This window comes from Filicampus tigris, chromosome 10 (genome assembly GCF_054856515.1).
Source record: "Filicampus tigris isolate MCC_2025a chromosome 10, RoL_Ftig_1.0, whole genome shotgun sequence".
Classification (NCBI taxonomy): domain Eukaryota; kingdom Metazoa; phylum Chordata; class Actinopteri; order Syngnathiformes; family Syngnathidae; genus Filicampus; species Filicampus tigris.
The window spans coordinates 21,892,083-21,904,156 of record NC_141226.1 but is presented as its reverse complement, the minus strand read 5'-3'; the positions used below and the strand labels follow the sequence as shown (position 1 = coordinate 21,904,156).

At 42.6% G+C, this 12,074-nt stretch overlaps 1 protein-coding gene across 1 annotated transcript in view; it reads left to right on the top strand.

Annotated features, from left to right (window-relative positions):
- LOC147141332 (receptor-type tyrosine-protein phosphatase mu) overlaps nt 1-10,438 on the top strand; it is a 156,091-nt gene extending 145,653 nt beyond the window's left edge. The window contains 9 exon segments of the mRNA XM_086042965.1: nt 321-475; nt 713-848; nt 3,726-3,875; nt 4,247-4,420; nt 4,968-5,099; nt 6,764-6,889; nt 8,509-8,672; nt 9,196-9,331; nt 9,726-10,438. Of these exon segments, the coding sequence (XP_085899091.1) occupies nt 321-475; nt 713-848; nt 3,726-3,875; nt 4,247-4,420; nt 4,968-5,099; nt 6,764-6,889; nt 8,509-8,672; nt 9,196-9,331; nt 9,726-9,779 (1,227 nt within the window). The 3' untranslated portion in view covers nt 9,780-10,438.
- Nucleotides 10,439-12,074: the final 1,636 nt, after the last annotated feature.

Sequence of the window (12,074 nt, the reverse complement as noted above, 5' to 3'; positions counted from 1 at the left end):
AAAAAAAAACACGTTTGCGTCAAGCTTGTGCTGATTCCGAATCTGCCCTCATTTTCTCTCCAACACATCATCGTTTCATAATTATATTAACGCATGGTCAAATCCATATCGCGCAAGCTTTTATGGCTCAAACTTCAAAACAAAACATGAAAACGTCTCCTAAACCTGATGCGCTAGGACAAAAAAAGTAAACATGCATTTAGTGACACATCTTGAACGGTATTAACCCTCGCGACTACGGGCCTGACTTATGATTATTTCCGAACGTGTATGTGTGCGTGTGTTGCCACGCCGACCGTCTGTCCGTCACCACCCCTCAGCGAGGCGCTCACGAGATCCGGGAGATCCGTCAGTTCCACTTCACGGGCTGGCCCGATCACGGCGTGCCCTACCACTCCACGGGACTGCTGGGCTTCATCCGCCGCGTCAAGTCCAAGACCTTGAGCAACGCCGGGCCAATGGTGGTGCACTGCAGGTAAGTCCAACAAGCGCACATCTTTTCCCTCTGTCTTGCCTGACAGGCAACTTTCTGCTGTTCCTATAGCGTGAGTGGAGATCACACAAAATTCATGTTAAAAATATAGATATAAGTCAATTAGCAGTCAGTACCACCAAGCCACTCTAAAATCAATTTCACTGGCGCATTTCGAGCCCGAGTTATGCCATTTGAACGTTTTTTTTTTTTTGTTTTTTTTTTGCAACCTCTCCTCAGCGCCGGCGCCGGTCGGACGGGCTGCTTCATCGTCATCGACATCATGCTGGACATGGCGGAGCGCGAAGGCGTGGTGGACATCTACAACTGTGTCCGGGAGCTGCGATCGCGCCGGGTCAACATGGTCCAGACCGAGGTAGGCCGCCTCCGGGACCCGACCCGGCGGGATGGCGCTGGGAATTGGGTCTTTTTCCACATGCTCTTCCACAAAGCAGAGAAAAGATGGGGAGACCGTGTCAATGTCTGATTGGCACACAAAAAAAAAAAAAAAAAAAAAAAAAAAGCATGTTTATTTATATGAATAGTTACTATTCTGTATTACATATACGATATAATAGCTCACACGTTTTTGTAGTCACCTGTTGCTAGGCAGAGTTCACGGGACCCAATTTTGTCATTTCAAGAAAAATGTCATACGTCACTCAATTTATATCACTTTTTTTTTTTTTGGGCAACTTTGGGCAGAATGTTCAACTGCACCACATGGCAGAAAAAAAATTAAAGAAATGGCATGAAATACAAATGCTACACGCTTAGGTGGTCACTTGTTACTCGGGAGAATTCATGGGGCACAATCTCAAGACGTATATATGATGGACTAACAATGCCGTTTACTCGCCATCAGTAGAAGTGAAGCCCCCATTTTACGTTGCCAATCGCTAAGCCCGCCTAACTTGAATACATTGAATTCTCTGCGGCGTGTTTTTTTTATGTCCCCACGGCGAAAATGCCACTGCGCACAGCATACGGTTGTACCAACAAGAAGCGCTACATGCACATTTCATCGGTATGAATGCAATTTTAAATGTTCTCTTATAAAATATCTCAGAGGAAACGCTTCTCTCCTTCTTGTTCCTCAAATGTGAAATGGCCACAGAAAAAAAGACAAATAGCAGCGTATTGTATCACGATGACTTCAGGATTTTTTTTTTTTTTTTTTTTTTTTTAATTTCATGTAAATGTGGGTTCCCACTTTTACCTGAGCGCACCTCACAAAAAAAGCGTTTATTGCGCCGCACGCTCGCTTGGCATGTCCCGGCGTCATAAAAGAGCTTTCGAGGCATCTGAGCGGGCAAAGGACTTTCCTGAACGCCGGCCATCTGGCGCCACTTGAACGCATCATTTGCCCGTAATTCCCGTTTAAATCGGCAAGCGTCGTTGGGCTTGATGGCAAAACGTTTCAGTGCCGCTTGCTGCCCGAGCTGACTCACTTTTCTTCAACTTCGGTGACCTTCAAAGTGTTCCAGTGAAAATCACAAAATGATAAAAAAAATTGAAACATTGAGGAAATAATGAAATAATATATGTAAAAAAAAAAAAAATTAAATAAAAGGTAAAAATTGTTTTTTTATTTTTTTTATTTTAATCACCAAGCGTTGTTGGCCTTAATCGGCCAATGTTTCAGAGGTGCCGCTGCCCATTGGGGCTCACTTCCCTTCAAGTTGAGTGTCCTTCAAAGTATACCAAAAAAGAGCATTTTTGGTTTGTTTGTTTGTTTGTTTGTTTTTCTCAGCCTTGCAGATGTTTCTTGCTCATCCGCCTACTCCGCCGCGATTGTCTGGCGCTAGTTGGTAGCTATGCTCCGCTCAGTGGATTGCGGCGCGAGCGTCGGTCACATTCCAGATGAGGTTTTAGCTAAATAGCGACACGTGTTTTCTTGCGAATCCTCCTCATCGCCGACCTTGTCCGTGCGTGCGTGCGTGCGGATTTTACCGGGAGACGACAAGAGGGTGTCGGCTGAAAATGTCACTTCAGAACAGATTTCCATCAAGCCCCGAGCGCTGTCACCGTGACAGCGGCTTGACTGATGGCTGCACGAGGAGAAGCAAGCAGGATTTCCTGCTCCCTTTTGCGTGTTTTGCGTCCCACCGTCACTGGCCGCTTCATTAGGTACACCTACAAACTCGAGCTCTATCCAAAAAAAAAAAAAAAAAGAAAAGAAGATTAAGCTTCATTTTGAGGTATTTGTTGAAACAAAGGATTACGAGCCTCGCTATACTGAAAAGTGTCACGACTGGATAATGAAACAAGACTTTTAGCTTAGAATTTCATTATGGTAAATGTTTACTGTGTAAAAATTTAAAATGTGTTCTTAAAGATGAAGTAAACGCAAACATTTTTTTTTTTCAAGAATATGTTCCATGCAAGCCCACTAGTTGAAAGAAAGCATTATGATAAATATCGCATTTGTGGAATAAGTGTTAATCCACTCGTTTTTAGCCATCTCTGAGGGCGGCCATTTTGTCTTCTGTCGACTGAAAATGACATCACAACTGCTCACAACGACCAATCACGGCTCAGATTCAGAAAACAGGTCAGCCGTGATTGGTCATTGTGAGCAGTTGCGATGTCATTTTCAATCGACAGAAGACACAAAATGGCCGCCCCCGGAGATGGCTAAAAACGAGTGCATTTCGCTGCTTAACTCATATTCCACAAACGCAAAATGAATCAGAATACCGTGTTTCAACTAGTGGGCTTGCTGGGAACATATTCTTGACAAAAATATGTTTGGGTTGACTTCCGCTTTAAAAATGCCCCATTTTTCATATCTCTATTATTTTTAAACGGGCAGACAGCGGGTGCGCCAACTGTCGGAAATCGCAGGGAGTGCGTGGCTTTGTACAGAACATATATAAAGACGCTCAAAACGTAAACTGGCAACGGCCGGCGGTTGTCAGTGCGAATTTGGGTCGAGGTGGGGAGTAGGGGGGGGTTCTTAAAAGGTCAAAATATTGGAGGTACTGTAGTTCCTGCAGTGATAACCAAGCGCAACAAAATATGTCATGTGACCTTTAAAAAGGCAAACCAAACACAAACATTAGTCAGAGTAAACAGCCTGCGGAGACGCACGGGGACCAACGTGGACAGTTCATGGAAAGGTCTCAAAAGGGGCATTATTTCGCCTTTTCTCCTGCTTAATTACGGCGCTGTTGAAATCAGCCAGTTTTGGGCTTACTGTCCTGTACTCGATTCCCTGACGGATTCGCAATGAGGATGCCCTGTCCCGCAGGAGCAGTACGTCTTCATCCACGACGCCATCTTGGAGGCCTGCCTGTGCGGCGACACCACCATCCCCGCCGGACAGTTTCGCTCCGTCTACTACGACATGAACCGTCTCGACCCGCAGACCAACTCCAGCCCCATCAAGGAAGAGTTCCGGGTAGGCCCAATTGTCGTTACTAGTTGAAACAAGGCATTCTGATAAATATTGCGTTTGTGGAATAAGAGTTAATCCACTCGTTTTTAGCCATCTCTGGGGGCGGCCATTTTGTCACTTCTGTCGACTGAAAATGGCATCACAGTTGCGCAGGGCTCAGGTCACGACCAATCACGGCTCAGCTTTAGAAAACAGGCGAGCCGTGATTGGTCGTTACCTGAGCCCTGGGTAGTTCTGATGTCATTTTCAGTTGACAGAAATGACAAAATGGCCGCCCCCTGAGATGTCTAAAAACGGGTGAATTTTGCTGCTTACACTGTTAGCATGTCGGCGGCTAACTAGCTTGTTGGTTGTTTTTCTTCCCACTGGTCCAGACGCTAAACATGGTGACGCCCACGCTGAGGGTGGAGGACTGCAGCATCGCGCTGCTGCCCAGGAACCACGAGAAGAACCGCTGCATGGACGTGCTGCCGCCCGACCGCTGCCTGCCCTTTCTCATCACCATCGACGGCGAGAGCTCCAACTACATCAACGCCGCACTCATGGATGTAAGAGATGACATATTTCAACATTTTTTTTAAGTCAACTGTCTTGCATGCGAAGGACCACCCGTCCTAGGAGGGTTAGCATGAATATTAGCAGCTAGCTGCTTTTTTTGTTGTTTGTTTTGTTTTGTTTTGTTTGAATCGTCTTCCATGTAAATACTGAAGCCTAACAATGGAGTTTATGTGTTAGCAGCAGTGTTATCAGAACTGTCTTGCATTAAGAGGATAGTAAGAAAAAGTTTGTAAACAATCGCGGCCCCAAACCAATTAGCGTGGATTAGCAAACGATAGCAAAGAAGAGTTTGTAAACAGCCATGGCATCGAAAGAGGCTTCTGTCTCTTTCGCGTCTCTTCGGGCAAAGCAACCTTCGGGCGTGTCAGCTTTGACTGCCAGATGGTGGCCGTGTCATCCTTTGGAGTAACATCACGTCTCCTCCGATTGAACACTGCATTATGGAGTTTGTACACTACGGCTAACGATTGGGCACGTCCAACTTTGTCGGGAGTATTCCAAACGTCCCAACGTATCTGTTGCCGTCCGTCCCGGCAGAGCTACAAGCAGCCGTCGGCGTTCATCGTGACGCAGCATCCTCTGCCCAACACGGTCAAGGACTTTTGGAGGCTGGTGCTGGACTACCACTGCACCTCCATCGTCATGCTCAACGATGTCGACCCCGCCCAGGTACGCAAAAGCTTCTTTCACATGAATATTAAAGACGAACGAAATGACGGACTGACAAGTGACGGACCAGGAAAACTGAGTAAAATTCCCACCTCTGCACACATGTATAATGTGTACAATATGTGTACATGCATATATATGTACGTATATAACCGATAAAATAATGTAAGAAATAAAATTGATCTTAAAATGTGAACTGGCCAAAATACATCGAAAAGTTTGGAATTGTGAATAAAGTCCCAGCGGAGGCCTCGGTGTGTTGTGCAGCAGTGCACTGTGGGTAAAAAAAAAAAAAAAAAATGTGTGTGCGTGTGTTGTCAATGAGCTGAGTGAGCAACTCTGGTCGCTCTCCACATTTCTCAGCCCGAGGCTCTGTCATAACACCCGCCCATCAAAGCCACCGTTCCTCCCACACTTCCTCCCTCCCTGGGTGAAGGAGCTGGGGGGGGGGGGGGGGGGGCGTCTTTTTCATTCAATATTCTCACTGTAGCCCACCGACGTGGGAAGGCAGGATGTGCAGCTGCCGACGGTAGCGAGGGTACCGTGTTCGCCATCACTGTCTGTATTTGAGCTTGTCACACATCAGCACACACGCGCACCCACGCACACACTGTACCCGTGCTTGCGAGTGTGTACATTGTCAACTCTTCTCAAGTGGTCTTGTTTTCTCTTGTTTGTTCGCCGTCGTGTGACCGGGCGTCTCTCGGTGTGGCGTTCGCGTGTGAGTGATCCACAAGTGGGAAACGCACACACAGAATACGCGCACTCATTCATCTCCTGGGAAGCAGGAAAAGGAGGAAGCGACGGAAGCAACATTTGAAGCGTAAAAATTTGACTGATGCCTTCATTTGAGGGTTTTTAAAGCAAAAGTCGACACAAACGGGTTTTTTTTGTTTTTTTTTTCAAGAATATGTTCTATGAAAGCCCCACTAGCTGAAACAGGGCATTGTGATAAATATTGCGTTTGTGGAATAAGTGTTAATCCACTCGTTTTTAGCCCTCTCCGGGGGCGGCCATTTTGTCAACAACAAAAACGACCAATCACGGCTGAGATTCAGAAAACAGGTCAGCCGTGATTGGCAGTTGTGAGCAGTTGTGATGTCATTTTCAGTCGACAGAAGACAAAATGGCCGCCCCCGGAGATGGCTAAAAACGAGTGCATTAACACTTATTCCACAAATGCAAAATGAATCAGAATGCCGAGTTTCAACTAGTGGGCCTGCTGGGAACATATTCTTGAAAAAAATATCTTTGGGTTGACTCGCTTTCCCAAAAAATACTTTTTCAAGAATATGTTCTATGCAAGCCCACTAGTTTAAACACGGTATAATGTTGAATATTGCGTTTGTAGAATATGAATCAAGCTGAAAAATCCACTTGTTTTTAGCCATCTCAGCGGGCGGCCATTTTGACGGACTGACCAACTGACAATTGCAATTCGGTTCGTTGCGAAAAATGACGATTGATGGACCAACAAAATGTCGTAAAATGCCCACCTCTGATATTCTCATTGTTTATGTTTATATTTGTCATTTTTTTTTGTATGCAAGATTGTGCCAACCCCTAAAATTGAACACGTCTTCACCGAAACTGTCTTTTCTGTTTGGTGGCTGTCAAGCTTGACTGACAAATGCACTGACCCGCCACGTGTTGTTTGTTTGTAGTTGTGCCCGCAATATTGGCCCGAAAACGGCGTCCATCGCCACGGCCCCATCCAGGTGGAATTTGTCTCTGCCGACCTGGAGGAGGACATCATCAGCAGAATATTCCGAATCTACAATGCAGCGCGGGTAAACACACCAAAAATGTTACGCTCGTTTGCTCTCCTTTTTTTTTTTTTTTTTTAAATTTTTCTTGCTGGCTTCCCCCGAACTTGTTTTCTTCTTGCGGCAAGTTATTCTGCCCGCGCACCTCACACGTCCCACTCAGTCGCCGCCATTTGTCCGTTCAAGCTGTGCAGAGGCCGAGGCCTTCTGTTCTTTAACGAGGACGCCGCCACGCTAGCTCACTCGTGTTTTTTTTTGTTTTGTTTTGTTTTCCCCAAAGGAGCGCAATCAACATTGTCGCGGGAAGTTGTTTTTAAGGCTTGGTGTTTTGCCAATGTGGAAAAATAAATATAAAAATGAATCATAATGATGTCATCATTATATGTAATACTGTTGGGAAAAAGACATATAACGGTAATAACGTTTTTTTTGGTGTTTTTTTTAATACTTTTAAAATGTTATTCTCCCCAAAAACATATTTTCTACAAAACAAATCTGACTTTTGAACGTCTTTTCTTTATCAAAATATTCTTGATAAATATCTAAATATCTTTTTTAAATTACCGTTGTATTTTACATTTTTTAAGCAAAATTGATTTTTTTCCTCAAGATGTCTTTTTTACACCAATATTACGTTGTCCTCATCATTATAGTATGTTTTTTTTTTCTTTTCTGTGTTTGGATTTGTGCATGTTTTACATACTGAATTCACTTTAACTTTAGTTAATGAAACAACTTTTTTAAAGTGAAAAATAATTCCCAAAACCTTTGCTAACGTCTTATTTGGTAACTTTCCTGATTTTTTTTTTTAAATCTCACAGCTTAAATATAAATCTGAAAGGAAATTTTTCAACAAAAACATTTTTCTGTTGAAAAAAGTCTCAATTTTTTTTATATTCACTTCTAAAAAAAGATGAAGAAAAATAGACATTTTGTCTTGATTTTCCATCTCCATCTCTTTTAATGAAAAACATTCCTGTTTTCTTTTCATTTTTTTTTTCTCTTTTCTTTTCTGAGTTTTAATCCATATTCCAGTTGATTGTCCAATCACGGCATTGACTGAAATTTTGATTTAAGATTTTTTTTTTTTCATGAATAACGAAATCCCCAACAGACTTTCAAACCCCTTTTTCTACTTTTACCAATCAACACCGCCAAAAGGTGACTTGAAACACGACCTGTGCACTGTTTGAAAGTTTTGATGACACCGAAGCTTTTGTGCGTGCGTGCTGCGTCCAGGCCCATCTAATCACGCGTGATCGCTGACAGCAGATATTGATCGACGTCTCTGGGTGCGATTTAGAGCGTCTGGATCTTTGCTGATTGCTTAACTGCGCGTCTCCCGCGGTAACCGTGCTCATCCATCACCTTTCGTCTCTCAGGACGGACGACGCACTTAAGCTTTTGCGTCTCACACACACACACACACACACACACATACACACGAAGCGAGGCCCGAGAGACGATAGTTATGGATCGGTCCATATTAGGGATGCACTGATCCCGACACCAGTGACTAGATTTGGGCGGTCAAATGTTGTCCCTCTTGCCTGTGGCCTCCAAGCGGATTAGAATCATCCCCTCACTCGCACCTGCTTTGTGGTTCTCAGCCGTCATGTTTGTGCTTCTTTTGGCTTGCTCAGCCTCAGGACGGCTACCGCATGGTGCAGCAGTTCCAGTTCCTGGGCTGGCCTATGTACCGAGACACGCCCATGTCCAAGCGCTCCTTCCTCAAACTCATCCGGCAGGTGGACAAGTGGCAGGACGAATACGACGGTGGCGAGGGACGCACGGTGGTCCACTGTTTGTAAGTTGAGCAACTCGCATCATCAGGTTAGCGAGGAAACGGTTCCATCTAGCGGCCTGGCGCGTTTACTGCACCAGTACTTTCTCTGCTCAAGTGAAAATGTAACGATGTCAAATGTAACTATCCATCAATAATAGCAATAAAAATGTCAAAGTGTTTTAGTATTGTAAAATGATAAATACATTATTATAATTAAAGATGGATAGATGGGTGGAGAACGAGAGAGAATGAGAGAGATTTATCAACGTTTTTTTTAAATACAACAATCTAAGAAGTCAATGAGAAAATAATGAATACTGTTTTTTTAACTATTAATTTTTTTTCAATTCAAATCACTCTCCATTTGAAATTTAATCCCTTAAGGTGGAATGTTAATTCACATTTCAGTTACTTTAACTTGAATATTTTCTTCTTTTCTCACTCGGCAAGCAAGACGATCAAGTATGCAAATGTTGCTGGGTCGTGATTCGAGGTTTTCCGATGGCGGCAGTTTTTAATGTGGGAGTGACAAATTGTATTTTAGGAACGGCGGTGGCCGCAGTGGGACCTTTTGCGCCATCAGCATCGTGTGCGAGATGCTGCAGCACCAGCACGCCGTCGACGTCTTTCACGCCGTCAAGACGCTGAGGAACAACAAGCCCAACATGGTGGACCTGCTGGTGAGATACTTTCCACATTTATTTGCTGTCATCGACAGAGAATGCTATCAATTTTCAGTAAGGTATATCTTTCTTGTTGAAAGCCGCTAGCACGGCATGAATATTAGTTTTTCTACGCAGAGGATAAAGAGTATATGACTATGAGTCATTCTATATTGTCTATGTTGTTGCTGAACCACCGTTCAATCCGTTGCTTATTAAGGCATTGCACCATAGATGCTAATTAGCGTTAGCGTTAAGCTAGCAGGCCCTTTCTTTGGGCAGTTGTTTTGCTGTTTTAAATACACAAAGTGTAATTATGGATCCAGTGACCAATTTTGTGTCTACTGGTGTAAGAACCCTATTGATTTTGAACTGTCTTGCCCACCCCCAAACGCCCCCTCCCCCATTGCAGGAGCAGTACAAGTTTTGCTACGAAGTGGCTCTGGAGTACTTGAATTCCGGTTAACTCGGAGAGTGACACTCCAAAGACTTTGACGACGTGTCCGACGTGCCAAGTGTGTTGTTCGGCAGCAAGCCGACGCGCGCACACACACACACACATTCAATATATTCATACACACGCACATACACAGTTTAGCTCCTCCCCCCAACGACCTGCGCTTGTTGCCTTCATCCCGACCGGACAACGAGCACCAAACATTAACGGAATGGGAACGTGTTGTTCCGCGTGTACATAATGAAATGGCCTCCTTTTCTTCTTCTGCTTCTTTTGTTGTCTTTTTTCTTTCTTTCTTTTTTTTTTTTTTTTTTTTTTAAAGCTGCACTGTCGATGAATTCATTAAAACGTCCAAAAAAGAAACAAACAAACAAACAAAAAAAATAGTGGCTGAATGTTGCAGTGAAGTCGCGACTCGTGTACGTCCGCTTCTTTTCCTTGTACAGGGGACCCAAAGCTACTCTCTTCTCTTCGTGTGCATATTGTACAGATTTCTGTAGATTATTTATTATTTCTCAACTTTATTTGTGACTGGCAGTAAGTGAGTGACAATCATATGTTTATATAGTTTTGGGTTTAAGGACCGTATCGTGTGCGTTTTCCTTTGGTCCTCCTGTATGACGGCTTGTAAAGAGAAAAACTGTTCTATAAATGTAATACAACATGAAGCGTGTCACGCGTGTCTTTTTGTGTGTGTGCGCTCGCGTGTGTGGGCTTGCAGGTGTGTGAAACGCGGCATGATGGCGTCATCTGTTGGACAATTTTGGGACTGCACACAAATTTGATTTTGTTTTATATTTTATTTACGTTTGTCGTCTTCAATTACATTGTTTTATTTGACATTTTTTTGATTTATGATTTCATTTTACTTCTCATTTTTATTTGCATTTTATTTTCAATATTTTCATTATTTGATTTCAATTTTTGATTTACTTTTCTTTTGTTATTCTTGTACTTTCAATTAGCTTTGTCGTCATTTTAATTTTATTTTGTTGTTTTAGAATTATAATGACAATTTTGTATTTTTTTGTCAATAACAGCAAATTCTACTGAGATTTATGTGTCCCTAAACATATTTTTGTTGCTGCTTTCAAAAATGTCTTTCCTTTTTTAGCACATCATGTCTCTGATTTGAAAAAAAAAAATGTTGACCACCTTAATGAAATATATTTTCTTATTAATTTGAGTTTTATTTTTTTTATTTAGCTAAATTTTTGTTTTTCTTTTTGATATTTTATTTTAAATATTTGAGTTTTAGTTTACGACTTAGACTTTAAAACAGTAGATCTCCATTTATATTTTGGAATGAAAAAATCCTTTTGGGATGTTTAGTTTTTTTCTTTTTAGGTTTTTTTGAATTAATCATCAGTGTTTGTAATTACGTTTTATGATTTTAAATTGTTATTCTTAAAATTTTGTAACTATTCATATATAAATAATATATATTCATACATGTGTATTTACTGGATTTTTGGGAAAAAAATTGGTTTACATTGCACACCTTTTCTTTCCTTTTTTTAGTCTTTGTTTTGTTTGTTTGTTTGTTTTAATTTTTTTTACCTCCATATGGGTACATTTCGTACTCCAAACTCTCTATACTGGTGACATTGCATGTAATTAATTTGAATGTATCCCTTACATCCAGAGAACGCAATGTAGCGAAAATACATTTTTGGACTTGTTTGCCTTTCAACATCTCTTGCATTGCTCTCATTATTGTGCAATTATGAAAGTGTACCAAATTGTTGTGACCATGTCCATGACCACGCGCACGTTGCTTTGGGCCAAATGAAGCCGACGTGCCGCTTTCCACCACAAGAGGTCAGTACAACGCTACACTACAATGTTACTCCAGGAATCAAGCGTGTGTTATGCAAATAGGATGCGGTTGCTTTTGCTGCCAATGAGCGGCCATTTTCTATTTCCATGCCCAACTCCGACTTGTTTGACTTTGTTGCACAAACTTGAAACTCCTCACATTTGTCTCCTCCGTCTGCTTCAGGCCTCCTGGCGCTGCTGTGACGCGGATGTCTTTCATTTTTCATCGCCGGCCTGCTTATGAATTATTACACACACACACACACAGAACCCAAAGGGAAGATGAGGAGCGGGAAGCAAGAGGGAGGAAAGTGTTGGGAAGACAGAATATGGAAAATCACCAGATGTTGCCTGATCCTGTAAGTCTACAAGCACCCATGCAACATATGGATTAAATGCTAATACAGGGGGCGTTATATTAGCAAAGCTCAAGAGCGTCAATTAGTTCCACACTGCAATTGTGACAAGTGTGCCGATGACCGCAGA